Below are 21217 nucleotides of genomic sequence, written 5' to 3' on the forward strand. Positions count from 1 at the left end.
TTCCAGTGTATTTCTAGTCAGATAAAGTTTTTCTTTATTATTTGTTTTTCCTCCCTGTTCAGTAACTTGCATTTTTGGCATGTTTTCTCTTGCACAGTTATGTAGTAGTTTGGATTGTTTAGCCTTGTGCTTTCCCCTTGACTTGACTTTTTATCTGTGTGCCTCCTATTGGCTTCCTTTGTCATTAGTGTTAACTGAGACTTTTATCTTGTATTTCCACCATGGAAAACTGCAAGGCCTCAGCTTTCTGGAAATACCTGTATCCTCCATTCAGGTCAAACGCACTTTGTGTGGCTTGCTTAGAGTTTGAATCCTTAACTGTCCAGTGTTACACCTCCTATGAATTTTGGATATAGGATCCTTCAAGGGAGAAGGAACAAACTGATTCTAAAGTTTGCTGTCCAGTGACATTGTTATAAATTCCAAGGCTCAAAAGAGGTAGAAGAGAAATCTGAAGGAGCATGGAATGGCTAGGGGTACAGCTGGGTCTCCCCCACTCTCTTACAGAGGTGTTCTATGCTAAGATTTTCCTGCCTGCGATTGAACAGCTAGGGTGGGTTCTGAACAACCTTGGACATTGGGGTTTTGCAGATGGAATGTTTCCACGGTGCAGGAGAAAAAGACCTGCAGTTTTGTAGGTTCCTTTAGGTCTTCCCTCAGTGTACCTGAAGCTCTTATTCTGGACTGGGAGAAAATGATGAGAGCTCTTGTTTAGTCTTTACCCTTGATTTTGCGGGTTGTAAGAGAAGCCCCCACGCCCTTTATTATTCCTGTTGCTCCCTCACTGGCCTTCATCTCAGTTCCGTTTGGTTCACAGCCACCGATTCCCTTGCATCTCATCACATCAGTATTGATTTCAATTGCTTCTTCAGCAGCATTGTCTTCTTCATATCAATGGCCTTATTAGTACTGAAGGTCAGTAGTCCTCATGTCCTCAAAATGACAGGTCGGTTTTAGTTCCTCCGGTCCATTCTCAGTGCTGACAGTTAGCATTCGAGTCACCAGGATTGAAGTGTTTCTTGGTAGTGATATCCCTGTCATTGTCACTAGTTACTGAGCTTGCCATTACAAACACCTTCTGTGTCACTTTTTGCATAGAGACCTTTTGACATCAGCCTTCAAGTGGTTTGAGATGGCTCAGAAGCAGCTATCCTTTTTGGTTGATCTCTCCCAAGAGTCTGCATCAGTGTCAGCTCCACCCCAGGATGCCCTTGTATCTGAGGTCTTAGCCCTCTCTTCTTTTCCCCATAGGTACAAAGAGGTGGAAAGTTGCCATGTTGACATAGCTTCTTCTTTCTCCTAATCAGATGAAGCTGCTCCAGTTGTTTCCCAGGAAGGGGCAATATCTCCACCTTATATGTAACATTAGTCACATAAAACATTTAACTTCTCATGTTCTGTCTTTCTTATAGCAGCCTGCAAATGCCATCACTAATGTCCGATGCTAGTATAATTTTGTGCAGGAAAATGTGTGTTTGTGATGTGTACTAAAAGTGGTCATTGAGCAGCATATATTGTTTTTCCTCATTTGTTAATCAGACTTGATGTAAGTGCATGATTAGTGTGTGTTGCTGTATTTTCATTCAGTATCAAACCTTATTTGTTACAGTTGGAAGCCACAGCTCCAGGAGTTACTGAAACTGCCAGCTTTTATGAGGGTCTCATCTAATGGCAACATGTTGAGCCACGTTGGGTATACCATTTTGGGTATGAATACAGTCCAGCTGTATATGAAAGTGCCAGGAAGCCGAACACCAGGTAGGTGCCTTGAGAGGAAGAAAAAAAAGGTGGTGAATAAGCAGTCCATTTCCATAACTAATGTATAAAAAGCACAAATGTTACGTCAGAACCTTTAAGCTTAGTTAATGTTGAAGTACTACCTAAAGCCGATTCAGTGTTTGGAATACTGACCCATGTCCATTTAGTATGTACTTACTGACCAACGGTCCATTTAGCACTGACACCAGTTGAAGCCCAGTTAGCACTGAACATTAACCATAGCTGATTTCATGTCAAAATGCTGACGGAGGGGAATATTGGTGTTGGTGTGATGGTCAAAGTCCAGTGTCACTGAAACATTGGCCTCGGCTGATTTAGTGTCAATATGCCGGTTGTAGCTCAATTATCACTGAAACATTGGACACAGCTGATTTGGTGATGAAGTGCCAGTTATAGCCCGGTGAACGGTGAAGCTTTGGCTGCAGCTAGTTTAGCATTGAAGTGATAACTGATGGTTGGCTGAAGTCCAGCTTAGATGTGGAACAGTATTTGAATTATGATTTGCTTAGAATGTGGGAAACTTACTGGAGCACTGGCTTGTAGCCCAGAATATGATAGGAAAACTGTGCTAACCTCTGCTTTTAGTCTACACCTGGCTTACTGTTACTGCTTCCCCTTTCATTTACATATGACCTGACAGTGGTGGTGTGCAGTGCTCTGCTTGCAGTACTTAATGTCACTTCGGCATATTGTTTTGGACTTTTGACAGTTATTGTTGCCTATATCTACCAGCAAAGGGCCATAGGCTCGGGCATGGCAGGTAAATGCATTCAAGTAAAAGTCGTTTGCTGTCATATCTGTGAATAGAACAGTCTGTTTTTTGGATTAGTCACCGATTTTGGAAGAAATTACTTTCTTTGATGTTGTTGTTGTTGTCTTTCGGCTTTTATGGGTCGCCACAGCAGAATTCCGGTCTGCTAATGATTGGCAGTAGATTTTCACGAACGCCGAGGTGCCAGCTCAACGTTCAGCCTTCAATGAAGGCACGCCCATTTATGCATGTCTTTCAAACGCCCACCCAATCGCGGGGAGGACATGCAGACTCCACACAGAAGGCACTCCCCGCACTCCAGCCGAGAATCGAACGGGAGAACCTCTTGCTGTGAGGCAACAACGCTACCGCTGCACCACCGCGGAAGTACTAAAGACTAGATATTCAGTCATTTTTTTAAAAATGCACAGCATTTATTTACATAGGTTTACTACCAAAATGTGGAAAATCAAAGCAATTTTCCACTTTTTGATCAAATTTATTATCCAAATTTGTAATACAGAATTACCAAAATGTTGGAAATGGTAATCATGGAATTGACATTCGAACACCAGAATTCCAGTGTCAAAATTCCATGTTACTGGTAATGTTTTTACAGGGGGGCAAGCCCCCGCACACCCCCTGCGTATTATATATTCCACCTCCGAGATCGCACTACAGTGAGGAAAAGGGTACATTTTCAGATACCCACTTTACTGCTGTTCCCAGAACGTCTGTCCCATATTAGCAAATTGCACACAACCATTCGCTAATGAGGAGATGAACGTTTCCGCATCAAGATTACGGAAAGTGGAAAACACACATTCGACCATTCCAGTTTTGTGCTGTTCCACATTTTGATAGTAAATCATTTACTTAATATTTATTTAAAAAAAAAGTTTAAAATTTGAGTCTGAATCAAACCTGACTAGATGGTTAACCACTCAGATGCTGTGTTATAGGTAACAGGTCCCAGACGCTGCTTGTGGCATGACTGAAGGCATGTGGACATAGTGCGTGTTCTCAACTCATGAGCAAAGCAGACTGGAATCCACAAAATGTGGTCAGAGAAATCATTCCACATGTTTCATGTAAATGTAGACAATTTTATTTTAAAGTGCCTAACAAAGTTAGTACTGTGCCTTAATGTCTTTTAATGTTTTTTAAGCTACACCCTTAATAAAAATAAAATATATTAAAATATAGTTGTTAACACTATTTAAGGTACAAGAATAAATGTGGTTTTAACCTAGAATATTTTTATACCATATATATATTTTACATACATTTTATATATTTTTTATATATATTTTTTTGTATTTTTATATATTTATTGGTATTTATACACCAAACTAATGTATTAATAAGAAATGAGTATTTCCTGTCACAATTTCTTTGATGATTTTACTTATATTTAATTTTTACAACATTTGTATAAGTTGGAAACAAAATTATGAAATGTTAAGATCATGAATTCCTATGAACCTCTACAACTTTGTATTAACATTCAAGTGTAAATTACCAAAGGTTTGGTTCAGCATTACCTCAATGTTAATTAGTGTCAATTAATGGCCAGCCTATTAGAAGTCAAGATTAATTAAGTGTGCTTTACTTAGATGTATTTAAACTGAAGATTTATATGTGTAACAGATTCTGATGAAGTCACCATATGGGAGATGAAAGCGCTTAATCTGTTTTTTTTGTCAAATAAATTGGTGTCTTGAAACGTTTAACCTAGTGGTCTGTTGGACTTGGACCTTGAATTTATTGAAATTGAGTTTCCATGTTTTATTTAGAGGAAAACCTTTATTGTTACTGAAGAACAGCGCCTATAACTGCACTTTTTCTGTTTGGAAGTTGTGTGCTTTTCGGTTACTAATTTCTAAAACATTCATGGCATACTCAGTAAAGCTGGTTGCACCAGGTGTAAAATATCACACCCTGTGTTTCTTGAAATGGAAGAGATAGCATGTAGTGTGTGCTTTGCTCCCTTTCCCCGTTTTAATTTCTAGTAATGATCTGCTCCATTGTAAAGCTGTCTCACACTTTGCATTAATATTTCATTTAATCCACTTGTACTACATTTGACTATGTAATTTGCTTACTTGCAAAAGTCATTTGCTGGCTGTTAGGCGTCAGAGGTCACCTACTGCTGCAAAACATGAGGAGGGTGTACAAAACACCACCATGAATTTCTGTCATACCTGTTTAGACAGATGTGACAGGGTGTGTCATTACAGGGACAGCAATACAGTAACTCGTGAGGACTGCAGTAGGCTGGGGAGCCACTTTGTGCTACATTGTGTCAGATTTTAGTTACTTGAAGGACATTCTTAGTGTTTATAAAACAAACATTTGTGTATTATGTGTGGTTTCTGAAACTGCAAAAAGTAAACTGATCTTAAGTTCACATTGGTGCTTGCAGCTTTTAAATTATATTTAATCATTACTTTTAGTATATCCCACATACATATTACATTACTTAGTTAATCTGTATTGTAATGTTTATTTATGCTGTATGTCTACACATTATTATACTATATAATGTATTATTATGCCAGTAGCTAAGAGCTTTCTTAATGTGTTCTCACCTCAAGTGTTAATCTATACTTAATGCTGATAGGCATGCCTGGGTGCTTTTTTGTGTGCTATGCTGTTCTGTGTATTAGGTATTGCCCTTTGGCCTGGATTGTGTCATTGACCAGCCTACTAGTCCGGTTAACACACAAAAGTAAATAGTGATGATCGCAAGTATTTGCAGATGCATAAGTTGTGGTAGGAAATCATCATGTAAACTGCAGCGCAAACTTAGAAGACCAATTTCAGCAATGTATTTTTGACTGTGTTGTATTACCCCCTACAGGTCATCAGGAAAACAACAATTTCTGCTCTGTAAATATCAACATTGGGCCTGGAGATTGCGAGTGGTTTGCAGTGCATGAACAGTACTGGCAAATTATTAACGGCTTCTGTGAAAAGTATGTACCCCATTCTTACAAGTATAGTCATACATTTAAAGCATTATCAGTATAATTGAGTCTCTGATCCAAATGTTTGGATAAAATTTGTTGGCCTTGAACCACAGTTTTGAACACTGATCTTACAAATTAGTCTCATTTGAAGAGTGGTCCATGAAGCTTTTGTGTGTCTAGTGTGTTTTATTGCTGTAGTTTGGTGTTCCTTCTTCACTTGTACCTCTCAGTTTCTTTGCTTAAGAATTCCTGACAAACCAAACATGGTGGGGTGGGGTTGGAGGGGGGTTAGTCAAAGGCCTAAAAATCAGAGACATTTTTTAAATACTATTCCAATTCACAACAGGTTTTGTATCAATGTACTTTGACAATAGGTATGCAGTTCTAATGCCTGGCATATTGTCTGTAATCCTCCGTGATTTACCACATAATCATTTTTTATGAGGGAAAATCTGGGACATTCGAGAAGTGTGGTTTTACAGCTTTTGGTTTTGCAGTTCATTTCCCAGTGTGTTTTCTGTAAGTATGTTTTGTTTGTGTAAGTTTTTGATACTTGCCATGATGATTTCCTCCCACATTCCCAAAGGCATGAAGTTGCATGAACCGGCAGTTCTCTGTAGTGTGTGTGTGTGTGTGTGTGTGTGTGCGTGTGTGTGTGTGTGTGTGTGTGTGTGTGTGCGTGTGTGTTCCCTTTGATGGACAAGCATCCACTCCAGGATTAGTTCTCTGTCTTTTATCCTTTGCTTGCTGGGATACTGGGATAAATGTGAAGGAATGAAATTTGCTTCCATAACATAATTAAATAGTCTTCTCTTTATTGCTATATTTTTTTCTTTCTGTCACTAACTGGCATTTTGTGGATTAATTCAGCTTGAAATACAGAAAAGATTATCACCTTCATAAAGGAATACCAGGAACCACACTCTAATTTAAATGGAAAGTTTGCATTTTACTCTTTCCTGCCTGCATGCAAATGCTGACCCAGGGTAACCCTGTCTCTGACATTTTATTAAAATACCACCTACTTCAAAGCTAATTTGCCTAACTTATATCTCTCATCTGTACCTAATTATATAGAGTGTTTTTTATTGAGAGTCATAGAAATTCCATGTTGTACCACATCGAAAAGTTCTGTTGCACATTCACTGTTAAGATTTGTTTTTAACAAATGTCTGTTGTAAATAATATTGAATTATATTAACTCTTCAAAAGACACTTTTGTAAATGTTAAAAAAAATGTTAATGCATGCTGTAGCTCCTCATTTTGCTTGCTTGTTCCATATTTTGAGAGGAAGCGTTCTACCTTTTTGAAATGGAAGTTTGTCATGCAGTCTAATTTACAACTGAGCTTATATCTGTGTGTACTTGTGCTGCCCTCTCCCTTGTGATTTCTTCCACCCACGGCTAATAAAAACATTTCCACTGGATTAATACTTGGCTTTTACTTCATATAGTATTCATCCTTGTACTTTCAGCTCTATTTTTGTGCCAGACATGACCATGTGGCCTCATTGACCATCCTGTTGCCCCAGTCATTCACTTTTTCCAGCCCACATCACCCTATGGGAGAAGAGGGGTTTTAGTTTTCTGGAGGGGAATACCTTATCAGTAAATGTACTTTACCCAGACTGAGAGTGCATAAGACAGCAGCAGGCTGTCATTCTTTGTGCAGGTCCTTAAACCCTCCCCTGACAATGGGACATCCACCTTCAGGATGTGAGGGCTTCCTGTTCTTGAGTACACTTCTGCACTCAGAAGGCTGCTGATCATGCAGGGCTTGGCAGAACCAACTGCACTTCCACTTTGTGCCGTACACCCATTGTCTAGTTAGTGCAAGATCGTTCCATCCACTTTGTGCTGTACACCCATTGTCTAGTGAGTGTTGTTAGTGCAGATCGTTCTATCCACTTTGTGCTGCACACCCACTGTCTAGTTAGTGTTAGTGCAGACCGTTCCATCCACTTTGTGCTGTACACCCATTGTCTAGTTAGTGTTGTTAGCGCAGACCATTCTATCCACTTTGTGCCATACACCCATTGTCTAGTTAGTGTTGTTAGTGCAGACCGTTCCATCCACTGTGCCGCACACCCATTGTCTAGTTAGAATGGTCTGCACTGACAACACTATCTATTTTGTGCCGTACACCCATTGTCTAGTTAGTGCAGACCGTTCCATCCACTTTGTGCTGTACACCCATTGTCTAGTGAGTGTTAGTGCAGATCGTTCTATCCACTTTGTGCTGCACACCCATTGTCTAGTGAGTGATTTTAGTGCAGACCATTCCATCCACTGTGCTGTACACCCATTGTCTAGTTAGTGTTGTTAGTCCAGACCATTCTATTTTGTGCCGTACACCCATTGTCTAGTTAGTGCAGACCGTTCCATCCACTTTGTGCTGTACACCCATTGTCTAGTTAATGTTAGTGCAGACCGTTCCATCCACTTTGTTCCGTACACCCATTGTCTAGTTAGTGTTGTTAGTGCAGACCATTCTATCCACTTTGTGCCATACACCCATTGTCTAGTTAGTGTTGTTAGTGCAGACCGTTCCATCCACTTTGTTCCGTACACCCATTGTCTAGTGAGTGTTGTTAGTGCAGACCGTTCCATCCACTGTGCCGCGCACCCATTCTCTAGTTAGTGTTGTTAGTGCAGACCATTCTATCTATTTTGTGCCGTTACACCCATTGTGTAGTTAGTGCAGACCGTTCCATCCACTTTGTGCTGCGCACCCATTGTCTAGTTAATGTTGTTAGTGCAGACCATTCCATCCACTGTGCCAAACACCCATTGTCTAGTGCGTGTTGTTAGTGCAGACTGTTCCATCCACATTGTGCGTACATACGCCCATTGTCTAGTTAGTGCAGACCATCCATCTATTTTGTCTTGTACATCCTGTTGTCCAGTAATCAGTAGGACAGGCCATCCATCCATCCACTTTGTGTCATGCATCCTATTCGCTAGTAGATGTTAAACTCCTTTATTAATTTTTTACTTTAGACACAGGCATACATTAACAAAAAAGAAAACAAACCATGTTAACATTTTTCCATGTACATGCATTATACATAACATATCACAAATCTTTATGCTTTGTGACTATCATCAGTCCGGTATTACATAAACTGCTGAATTCCTGCCTTCCTTTAAACCTCATTCCTCCTCCTCATCATTGTTCTGCATGTATTGTTTCCACAGTTTCCATTTATTTCTATGTAATTTGCCCCCCCCCTTCTAAAGATCTCTCCAAGTTTTTATCTTTTATAGTATTCAGTTCTTCAATTACAGTTGGTTTTGACATTGATTTAATTTTGCTAGTAATTGTTTTGAGGCAGCCAACAGAATTAAACTTAATAAGGTCTTGCTATATCTAGGTGATTCAGAACCTGGGTCCCAGTTCAAAAGAATCATTTCCTTAGTTACAGCCATTTGCTCACCCAGTATTTCTGATAGAGTACTCTGTAGGGAATTTTTAAAATCTGCCAGCTCATTACACTCCCAAAAATATATGCTGCTAGGTTACCTCTTTCTTCCCCATCACACCTACAGCATTAGCTGTCAAGTCTGCATGAGGTATAAAATTACCTGTGCAGACACTTCCAAGCAATGATCCTAAAACTTCTGGACTTTGATGAATACTTGGGAGCCGCACATATATCCTCCCATTGTTTTCTTGTAAATTGATTTTCCAGTCTCTCTTCCCAATCTTTTTAAACCTCCTCTGGTTAAGTCCTATAGTCTTGTGCAATATTTTATATATCCTACTAATTATCCCATTTATCAACAGCAGCTTCTGTTCTAGATTCGACTAAAAACTGTACCAGAGCAGGTCTTTTATTTAAGATTCCCCTGTCCCTTTCTCTTTGCCTGTATTCTGAGGTCAGTCCCTGGTAGGGAAGGCAGCTCTAGGCTGCAGTCTAAATGTCTTCTTGGCCTCGTCCCACTCACTCTATTACCTTTCTTTCTTTTTTTCTCTAGTTATTTGCACCTCTAGTATTTATATATATGTGCATATGTTAATGTTCACAAACAGCTATGACAGACAGTGTACTTGTCTCTCTGGCATGCACACTAAGTGCAGACGGATTTATATCCACATACTACTCATACCCACGATGTTCTTCATGTTTCACTGTTGCAGTCATTACATTTGGTTTTGATTCCTTGAAGGCCCCTTGCAGAGCCGCAGTTACTGGATCTGTGATTAGAAGGCATGCCTGGCTCAAGGAGCAAAATCTGCCTGATCATGTTAAGGCTAAATTGCTGGATGCAACTTTACAGCATGATACTTTGTTTGGTAATAAGGCAGAAGAGGTTTTAAAGAAAATGGAAGACAAAGCTAAATCTATGCAAACTGTAAAAGATTTCTTACAAGTTCAGCCACCCAGATTCAGTAGGCACTGGCCTACTAAAAATTGGTCCTTTCCTGTGTCCAACAGAGTCTCACAAGGCAAATCCAGGTGCTCAGAAGGCTCTAGATACCAATCACAGGGTTCTTACAGGTCAGAGCAATGGAATGCCTCTACCTCCAAATCTGGAGGAAGCAAAGCACAACCCTACAGTAAGCAGTCTCATTGACTTCCCTCTACCATCACCAAGCACTTATCTTTTGGCAGCCCCCTTGGGGGGGGAATTAGCACTTCATGCTCAAAATTGGCAATTAATTACCCAGGACAAGTGGGTATTAAACATAGTATCCCAGGGGTACAGATTTAATTTCCATACTTTGCCAATTCCAGATGGTTGGCCAGATCTGTCACAAAATCAATGGGTAGATCCTCAGAAACAAGTTACGTCCCTCAAGGATATGGGGGCTATTCAACCAGTTCCAGAACATTTTGCTCCATGAGCCAGGCATGCCTTCTAATCACAGATCCAGTAACTGTGTCCCTGCAAGAGGTCTCCAAGGAATTAAAACCAATGTAATGACTGCAACAGTGAATACACTTGAACATCTACATTTATGGTAAGTGTACACAACTGTACTTTTCTTATAAGACAGTACTTGTTTTGTTGTTGTATTTGCAAAAAGACCAACTGGTGGTGATATTCTGTTTCAGTATTTTCTGAAATTAATGTATAATTGCACTGAAGGACAGAGTAAGAGGCAAATTACAACATTCTTAGACAAAGAACAGTTGCAGTGTGGGACACTTAACTAATGTGTAGATTGAGGAGAAGGATAGTTTGCAGTAGTGGCCTAAAACCACTGGCACCTAAAAAGGTTAAACCTTGTGTTCATTTGTGGTAGTCAGCACAATTAATATTTCTTGTTCTTGCAGGGGGAACTTGTCACAGTGCAGCAAAAGCACCGTTCCAGATTGCATTCTGGGCTCATCATACAAGAAAGACACATGGAGCTATAACTGCTTGCTCTTATAAGAGTTTTGACTTCTTGGGGATCAAACTCTTTTGGATTTTGAGCCCAAGGCTAAACATTAAGTGCCATACTCCCATTTTTTAGTAGTATGCCAGGCCTCCTTAAAGGGTCAGACCACTGCTATTCCGTTGAGTTTTGTATCCCTGGTGACATGTTCCTTACTTATTTTACCCTTTCAGTAAAAAACACATAATAGGAAAGGCATTTAGCAGTTATATAAGTGTTCCCACTGCTTTTTACGAGAAGCACAGCCTGTGTTTTGGAATTCATTTATGGCTCTCTCAGTATGTTTGTGCGCTCCATTCTTGGGAACTCTTATCAGGCACAAGTGCCACGTGACAGTCACACTTGACATTGAGTACTCTGATCATTTAGGCACAGCCCCACTGGGCAGCCTTCAGGAATGCAATAGGTCTGTTATGATCCTTTAAGTCATAAGGATCACAGCAACTCTGCGGAAGAGCTAGGTAGCAGTGGTAGGCCCCGTGGTGTGTTGCTTGTTTTCAGCAGGTGCTGGGTGGAATTTTGATTGTGTGAGTTTTGCAGTACTGGTCATAGGTACATCATTACATAAGACTGATGTTTGGTGGAAATTGTCAGGAGTTTTGTGGTACTGGTAATGTGTAAACTACTGGGCAGAAGACTTTGCCATGTGTGTGTCATTGTGCAGAACTGGCAGATATAGTTAGAAAGTTCTGCAGTTTGGATACCTGTCTGTCATTATGCAGAATTGAGGGTAATAGTAAGACATATGTATCCTTGTGTGATTGTCCATTGTTAGGCAGAGGTTTGGCAAATGTTCTGCAGTACTGGCCACATGGTATCATTATGCAGATAGGGTAGTGTGTGTCATTATGCAGACAGATGTTGGGTAGAAGTTTGAGTTTGGCAGCACTGACCAGGTGTACATCATTGTACAGAACAGTGTGCTACCCCACATATACATTATGAGCATACATCATTGTATAGGACAGGGTGCTGCCCCACATATACAGTGTGAGCATACATCACTGTATAGGACATGGTGCTACCCTACATATACAGAGCATACATCATTGTATAGGACATGGTGCTACCCTACATATACAGAGCATACATCATTGTATAGGACATGGTGCTACCCTACATATACAGAGCATACATCATTGTATAGGACAGGGTGCTGCCCCACATATACAGTGTGAGCATACATCACTGTATAGGACATGGTGCTACCCTACATATACAGAGCATACATCATTGTATAGGACATGGTGCTACCCTACATATACAGAGCATACATCATTGTATAGGACATGGTGCTACCCTACATATACAGAGCATACATCATTGTGCTGGGCAGGGTACTTACGTCATTGTGCAGGGCAAGCAGCATGTGAATGAGATTTAGGTAATCCAGACTTAACTGTCATTTTCTCTTTTTTTTTTTTTCCTAACAGGCACAATGTGGACTATCTTGTTGGATCCTGGTGGCCCATATTGGAGGAACTGTACAATGCCAACATCCCCGTGTTCCGCTTCATCCAGCGACCTGGTGATTTGGTATGGATTAATGCAGGAACAGTACACTGGGTTCAGGCAGTTGGCTGGTGTAACAACATCGCATGGAATGTTGGTCCACTCACAGGTCAGTTCCAAAATATTAAAAATAATTTGCTTTCATTATTGGCTCTGGTTTGATTTTGTCTATTTGCATGACAGTACTAGAACTAGGAGATGAACAATGTGTTGCTTCTTGTTTATTGGTTGCAGTGTGAAGCGTTGTGTGTTTTTGGGGAGTTGGGGCTTGGTCAGGGTGGCAAATACTTGAAACCTTTGCAGGAGTTGAATAACAGGACATAAAATGTGTCTATATTGAAGTGGGCATACCAGATGCTGTTCATTACAAGGTTCATCACTAGTGTATCCGTAATATGAATGTAATTAGGAGCAAGCAAATGAAAGTCTTCCAGATAGATACATAGATCAGAAGGACTGTAACATGAGATTCTCTTGTGTTGTGGTCCTCTGTTTGGAAGTTTGGCAGTAAAGCAATAAGTAACCTACACCATTTATAGTTTCTTTTCTTTTTTGCAGATGAAGTGAATTGTCACCCATTTTCTCTTTCAGTGTGTCAGTCATTTCCTTTGCTGATCCATTTCCTTAATGTTACTTGCCCCCTCCATTTTATTATTGTACTGCAACAGGTCTTGGGGTTGATGGAAAATTGCATCAGTGGCAAAAAGTTAATGTGGTGTCCAGCATCTTGGTGGAAATCTTGTAATTGGTTTCCTGATATATTTCACTTTTAACATTGGACCTTGAAGGTTGGATTTGTAGTCTTTCATTTAAGCAGTTATATAGTCTATATTAGTATCACTACTTTGTAAGCATTTTTGCTCCTCGTGACTCCGAGCTGTCATTTGGAAAGCAAACTCCCCGAGTAGTGTAGCATTTGTACTTATGTCAACCTTTTTTTTTTTGTTTTTGTTTTTTTTACAGCTTACCAGTACGAGTTGGCACTTGAGAGGTATGAATGGAACGTAGTAAAAAACGTCAAATCTATTGTTCCAATGATTCATGTTTCATGGAACATTGCCCGAACTGTGAAAGTGAGCAACCCTGAGCTTTTCAAAATGATCAAGTAAGTAAGAAATGAGTGTGCTGTCAGAATAAATTAGTGAATCCAATTACGATGTTTGCAAGTTGGTGTAAATTGAATTCCATGGATACATTTTAATCTGTTATACTTCCATAAATGTTTAAAAAATGGCTAGGACATGTGCATGTATTGTTAGAACTCTTTGTTCTACAAATTTTTTCATCAGTACGGTTTATGGCAGCCTGGTCCTATGTTAAGGAATAAAAAGGTATTGATCTGATGATAATCTTCATTCATTCCTTATTGATGGGTGTCAGTTCCGTCCTCGGAACCAAGTTGACCTTGTAACAAGCTCATGCCAGTCAAAAAAACTCTCGAGTTAAGCTTTTACCCATAGTGCCCCTGTCACCTCAGATCTCGTTTGCCACGTAGCAAGAAAAGCCATGTCAAGCCAGCTCTCAGCTAAGTACTTAGTTTTTTTCATATTAAAACGTTTTCTGAATAATTTTCCTTCCTTTTTCATTCTTCAACTACCCTTCCATCAGCTGAGAAAACTATTCAAGTACCAATGTACAGGCCTAATGCTTTCTGGAATTTATCAGTTCCAATGCCATGGGCCAGCTCATTCTGACCACCAATAGAGGAAGCAACATCCTCGACCGGGTTATCACCAACATGGGAAACTGTTGCTCCACACCTATAGTCAATTCCTCCTTGGTTAAATCTGACCACAGACTGATCACCATGGAAATCTCTATTTCACCTACACACCCGGCTAAGGTGACCACCCTGAAAAACTTCTCTAAGGCCGACTTTGGGCTCCTAAAAACAGAGGTGGTTAACTTCTCGGCACCTATGCCTATGGAAAATAGCTGCCTGACTGTCGAATTATACACCAGTGCACTGTACAAGCATGTACACAAATCCATGGACCTTGCAATACCAAGTAGAACTAAGACGCTCTCCTCCAAAAAAAAGAAAGCCAATCTGGTGGTCCTCAGCCATCAGTAAACTCTACGACAGAAGGAAGAAACTGTTGCAGAAAAAAATGAAGTCACAAGACTGGAAAATCTCTCATCAGTCTCAACAAAAAGCTTAGATCCCTTATTAAATCCTCTAAAGCCAGCTATGAAGGCAGAATTGCGGCTGACTCCAAAAACAATCGCAAAGCCTTCTATAGCTGTATAAAAAACCTCAAAGACAATACCCAGATTTGCTCTGAGTTATTGCACAGTGGCTTCTATACTGAGCCAACAGATATAAGCAGCATACTGGCCGACAGATTCAGTGACAACTTTACCCCCTTCCCCCCTAGGGCCCTATCACAATACCAGAAGAAAGCCTGGTACCAACATTTCTGCGGCACAAGTAAAAGCTGCATTGTCCAAAGCCAAGAGTACAGCATCCATGGGACCTGATAATATCCCTGGCTGCATCTTACATGAGCTTCATAGTGAACTGGCACTACATCTGTGTGCCCTGTTCAGTCACAGCCTTACCTCAGGCTATGTCCCTAACGAATGGTGCACTGCTACAGTCATCCCACTCCATAAAGGGGGACCAACTACAGACCCTGGGAACTATTGCCCCATTACCCTGACGAGTCTGGTATGCAAAGCTATGGAGCGCATCATCATGGACCTGCTTAATAAAGATATAAGCAGTCTCCAAACTCTTGACCTCACACAGTTTGGACTTGTCAAGGGGAGATTCTGCCTGCTGAATCTGGTTGACTTCTTCGAGGCAGTTACCAAGGCTGTGGATGAGGGTAAGGAAGTGCATATAGCTAACCTCAACCTGCCTAAGGCCTTTGATACCATTCCCCACTCAGGTATCATTGATAAACTCACCAAACTAGGCATCAATCCTTACATCACTAGATGGGTTGCAAATTGGCTCACAGACAGGACCCACAGAGGGAAAGTGGCAGATTCCAAGTCAGACTGTCAACCAGTCACAAGTGGAGTCCTACAGAGTTCGGTCCTGGGCCCTCTGCTGTTTGGCATCTACTTCTGAGAAGTCCAGAACAACACAGAAGGACTTTGGCTGATCGAGTTTGTTGATGACTGCAAGCTAGGAGTCATAATCAACTCCCCAAGTGATGCAGATATCCTACAAAAGGGCCTCTCTGAGACCAATGACTGGTGTCGGTTCCATGGCCTGAAGCTTAACGCCAAAAAATGCATTATCATCCCCTTTGACAAAAACTAATTTCCCATGAATTGCCACATTGATGGGATCCCACTGAACACTGAAGGGGGCCATAAGAGATCTGGGCACCCAGGTCAACGGCCACCTTGCCTTCGATCACCACATTGCCACTTTGGTAAGAAAGTCCTTCTACGTGGCACATCTTATAACCAAAGGTTTCGCATCCAGGAAGAAAGAGTTCATGATCCCTCTCTACTCATCCCTCATTAGACCAGTCATTGAATATAATACCCCATTTGGCATGTACCCGACCAGACACCAAGTACCTCACAAAAAGGATCCTAGGCCTTAAACACACGTCCTACATGGACAGACTCAAGAAACTTCAGCCGTTCTCAGTCCCTTATCGTTTACTTAGAGGTGATCTCTGCTTGACTTACAAAGCCATGTCTAACCCAGCCCTACTTGAAATGCTACACCGAAAGAAATCCCAATCCCCGCCACACACTCCAGAAAGCACAACATCATTACCACAATTAACAAAACATGCTGGAGGGACAGGTTAATCTCCCAAAGATTGCCCATACTCTGAAATAAGCTTCCCATTCATGTCAAGCAGAGCACCTCGCTGGCCCTTTTCAAGAGAAATGTCGATGAGTGGATGGGTAACAAAGTTCACTCCAGGGATCATGCCAGTTGCCCTATTGGATAGGGGCACTGTGAGCTAACATTTGGTGGCACAGTGCCTGGGCAATTTTTGGGGGGCTAGGCTTGTAAAGACTCCAGGGCTATTAGCCTAGTACACACCTATGAATCTATATACTTTTTCCATAGTCCAGTGGTGGGTACGGTCTTTTCCCTTACCCGCTGTGGTTAATTTTTGAATACCATTATTCCCCCACCCTTTCTTCTGTCTTTCTTTAAGAAAAAAAAACTTTCCTCTTTGCTCAATTGCGTACCACCTACTCAGAGGCGATCTGTGTCTGACGTATAAAGCCATGCCCAACCCAGAATTAATGGACACGCTTCACCTCAGGAAATCTAAATCCCTTAGAGCTACATGCTCCAGGGACCTGAACCTCAGCACAGAAATAAATAGGACATGCTGGAGGGGACAGATTCATATCCCAGAGGCTCCCCTCACTCTGGAACAAAATCCCAATCCATGTCAGGCAGAGCCCCTCACTGACCCTCTTCAAGAGAAATCTTGACGAATGCATGGGAGATCGTTAGTTTACCCCTGGGATCTCTTCTGTGTTGCTACTTGACAGAAGTACAGTAAACAAACGTTAAAAGGCTACCTTCTGTGACCTACTATACAGAGGCACAGTCAACTAATCTAAAAGGGTGGTGAAAGCCAAACATGCTTTGGCTAGGCTTGTAAATGCCTTAGGGCAGATAGCCTAGTATCAACCTATGAACCTATCTCTTTCTTATTGTTTGTTGTTAATTGGCTATACTGTTGTGCAGTATGTCAGAGAAAAAAGGAAAGTCAGGTTTCAAACAGTGCAGCCAGTGTGGTCGCAGGATGCCAAATTGTGACTCGCATGTGTCTTGTGTGTATTGTTTGGGGGATGTCCTTCAAGAATGCAACTGCAGTCCTGACATATGGGTTGTCCTGCCTCAGGCAGCCCTTCGGTCGGCCGGATTCCAAAGTCTGGGTCCGGCGTCGGCTGATGTCGGCTCTTCCCTGACGTCAGAGCGGCTGGGGTATAAAAGCATCAGCCGACGCCATCTTCTCCAGTCTTTCTTGCTGCGCGGTGCCCGAAGCAGAAGCAGTTCGCAAGTGCTGGTCGGCCAGCTCCTGTGTTTTCAGATACCGAAGTCATCAAAAAGCTAAGTACCCCGTTGGGGAACCTTTTCTTGTCTCAGCCGATGTCAGATAAAACTGCAAAAGTTAATAATTGCTTGTCTTGTGGTAAACAAATACCTCATAAGGACTTCCATTCTTACTGCCTTCCCTGCCTCAGCCCAGACCACGACGTCTCGGCCTGTGCTGCCTGTGCTTGCTTCAATAAGCGCACACTTAGGCGCCGGGCAGAATTTGCTGAAGACTTTTTTAGGGAAAATTACTCCTATATCATGCCGTCGGAGCTACCGACAGCACATATTTCCAAAAAAACGGAAGGACCAGAACCGAAATTCGCGGCCCGCGACTTCCACCGACACCACGCTAAAGCCTACCGCGAGTGCATCGGTCTCTTCGGAGGCGGTAATTCAACCGCTCCAGGCCGACGACACCGCTTTACTGCACACTTCGGTCCCGGAGGCTACCCCGGTGCCGGTTGTTGATTTTCCTCCTGAAACCGAAGCCCAAGATTTGCCTGAAACCATACCGGTGGACAACGTTACTCCAGCACGTGGGGCAGCTAGGCCTCCTGTGTCTATGTCCATCTAGGCCTACACACATGCTAAGGCTGCCAGCCAGGCTAAGTCTCACCCTCCTAAATCTTTTTCACAGGGTCCCACTTCTGATAAACAGATCATGACTTTAACTGCAGATCTAATTTCTTTAATCAGGGGCTCTCAGGCTCATCCAGACAGAGGTTCTCAGCCGCCTTCAGACAAAAGGCCTGGGGTTGAGCTGGCAGATACCCTTTCCTCAGATGAAGACTCTGGTGAGTCAGGCCATTCAGATTCCCAGGAAGAATCTTTCCCGGCCTACGAGGATTCTGATGCTGATGAATCCATTCCCTCTGCCTCTCCTCCTGAGGATATTTCTTTCGGGGAAATTCTCCACTCCATGAGAGAGCATTTTCAGTGGCAGGGCCAGGATTTCTCCGACTCCAGGAAAAGGCTTCGTACTTTCCTTAAGTTACCCCAGCACAGGCCTTTAGCTATTCCACCAGTGTTAGATGTATTGGATGATGTGTACTCAGACTCCAGTACTTCTCCTGATTCTCTCCCTCCTGCTCCTGTCAAGCCAGACAGATATTACAGGGTTCCTGAAACTCATAAGCATCTCTTTAAGGCCCACTCTGTGGATCTAGAAACTATTTCTCAGGGGCCCAAAGGAGTGGCCACCTCCACGGCCAAAAATCCTTTGCCCGCAGACAGGGAATCTAGGTCCTTGGAGAGGTGGGGTAAAAAAGTTTATACCTCAACCACCCTTGCCATGAGGGCACTTAACTGTCTTTTTCATATGTTTCAGTATCAGGATTTCTTGATGGATGATTTGCAGAAAAAGTTAGCGTCTCCTGAGCCTTTAGATAGAAAGGCCTTGCAGGATTTGGTTCATAATACTCAGCAGGTTAGCAATCATTTTCTTCAGTGTGGTTATGATGCATTGGAAGCTTCATGTAGGGCAACTATTGACAGGGGCCGTCATACGTAGGCATGCTTGGTTGAAAGAGCAGACATTGCCAGATCATGTTAAAGTAAAGCTTCTAGATGCACCTCTGGAAAAAGACAAGCTTTTTGGTGCTAATGCACAGGGTGTGTTGAAATCAATTGAGGAAAAGGCTAAATCAGTACAAACAGTCAAAGATTTCCTCCAGGTTCAGCCACCAAGGTTCAGCAGGAATTGGCCTTCGAAGAATTGGTCCTTTCCAGACACTGACAGGTTCCAAAGCGGAAAAAACAGGCGTGCTCGAGGTAGAGGGCAATACCGAGGCTCCTACAGGGGCCGCCAATGGCAACCAACTAATCAGAGAAGTGGCGCAGGGACTTCTACTGCTCCACAGGGACAATCACAATGACTTGACTTTGACACCACCGACCAAGGCTCAAAGAGAAGCACCTTTAGGCGGAAAATTGTCTTTATTTTCAAAAAATTGGCACGTTTTTACAAGGGACAAATGGATTTTGAACATAATAGACAAAGGTTACAGGTTCCACTTCCATACCTTATCAACAAGACAAGGCATGCCAAACCTGCCACAAAATCAAAGGGCAGAGGCACTCATACAAGTTTCAAAGCTGCTACAAATCAAAGCAATAGTAAAGGTTCCTCCTCAGGAACAAGGCCAGGGATTCTACTCAAGACTGTTCCTTGTTCCAAGAAAAGAAAAGCAATGGAGACCTATACTGGACTTGTCCACTGTAAACACTTTTCTCATTGTGCCAAAATTCATAATGCTGACGTTACAGCAACTTCTTCCCATGCTGGGCAAGGGGTCTTGGCTGGTTACTCTGGACCTCAAGGAGGCATACCTGCATGTCCCAATCAGACAGAGCTGCAGAAGATACCTCAGATTTCTTGCAGGGTCAGAGCATTATCAATTCTCAGCATTGCCTTTTGGCTTATCTACTGCGCCCAGAGTATTCACGAAATGCCTGGCATGAGTAATTGCACACTGCAGACTCCAGGGGATACAAATATACCCTTACCTGGACGACTGCCTTATACAAGCGGACAGCAAGCAAGCCTTGATAAGAAACTTGGACTATGTCATACACTTACTACAGGCTTTGGGATACACAGTCAATATTCAAAAATCAAGACTACTGCCATCCCAACAAATAATTTTTCTAGGAGCCAAACTGGACACAAACTCACAAATGGCTTTCCTCACAGAAGAAAAACAAGAACAATTACCAGTTTACTTCAAAAGCCTAGCAAAGCACACCCAGATGACTGCAAGGAAAATCCTGCAGGCCCTGGGTTTCATGGCATCTTGCATTCTTCTGATTCCACTGGCAAGACTACACATGAGAAAACTACAATGGTACCTAAAATGTTTATGGTCTCAACACCGACACAACTTTGAAGCAATTATTCCACTCATTCCATGTCTACAAAAGGAATTTTTGTGGTGGGCACAAGCAAGCCAGCTAAACAAAGGCATGTCTTTCAACAAACCTTAAGCAAGCCAAACCATTACAACAGACGCCTCAGATCGTGGATGGGGGGCGCACATGGAGGGCAGATGCATTCAAGGGCAATGGGCTCCCCGGGAATTGCATCTGCACATCAATCAAAAAGAGATGTTGGCAGTGATTCATGCAATCGAGGCCTTCGGAAAATTTCTTCAGCAAGGTCATCTGCTAATAGACAGACAACACCACTGTTATGTGGTACATAAACAAACAGGGAGGCACCCATTCTTACCCCCTCTGCAGACTAACAATGACTCTTTGGGAAAAGTCCCTGAAACTGAACATACAGTTGCAATCCCAGTTTGTTCCAGGCAAGGACAATGTTCTGGCGGACAGTCTAAGCAGAAACATTATGCACCCGCACGAATGGATGTTGCATCCAGACATTTTTTCACAAATAACTCATGCATGGGGAAGGCCGGACATAGATCTCTTTGCCTCGCACCTCAATCATCATCTGAAGAAGAACTGCTCAAGGACTCACCATCCTCAAGCCTGGAGACTGGATGCTCTCTCCTTTAGCTGGAATTCTCTAACAATCTATGCATTCCCACCTCTACCATTAATGACCAAGGTGTTACTGAAGATCAAAGCAGAACAACCAAAAGGCATTTTGATAGCTCCAGACTGGCCAAGACAGCACTGGTATCCATTACTAAGGAGCATAACTCGCACCAAGCCGTGGCCCCTGCCTCAATGGCCTCTGCTTATAACTCAGCACAGTTACAGGACTGTTCATCCCAACCTGCAAACATTGCAACTGACAGTTTGTAGGGTTCCATGAC

General features: G+C 42.2%; 1 protein-coding gene across 5 annotated transcripts in view; it reads left to right on the forward strand.

The window, feature by feature from the left end:
• KDM6B (lysine demethylase 6B) overlaps positions 1-21217 on the forward strand; it is a 175710-nt gene that overhangs the window by 108556 nt on the left and 45937 nt on the right. For all 5 annotated transcript variants that reach the window (XM_044077326.1, XM_044077328.1, XM_044077329.1 and 2 more), the window contains 4 exons: positions 1610-1758; positions 5394-5508; positions 12322-12509; positions 13364-13505. In XM_044077326.1, the coding sequence (XP_043933261.1) occupies positions 1610-1758; positions 5394-5508; positions 12322-12509; positions 13364-13505 (594 nt within the window). The remainder of the gene's footprint in view (positions 1-1609; positions 1759-5393; positions 5509-12321; positions 12510-13363; positions 13506-21217) is intronic.

The sequence above is a fragment of the Protopterus annectens genome, chromosome 7.part0 (assembly GCF_019279795.1).
Source record: "Protopterus annectens isolate FY-2018-M chromosome 7.part0, PAN1.0, whole genome shotgun sequence".
Classification (NCBI taxonomy): Eukaryota; Metazoa; Chordata; order Ceratodontiformes; family Protopteridae; genus Protopterus; species Protopterus annectens.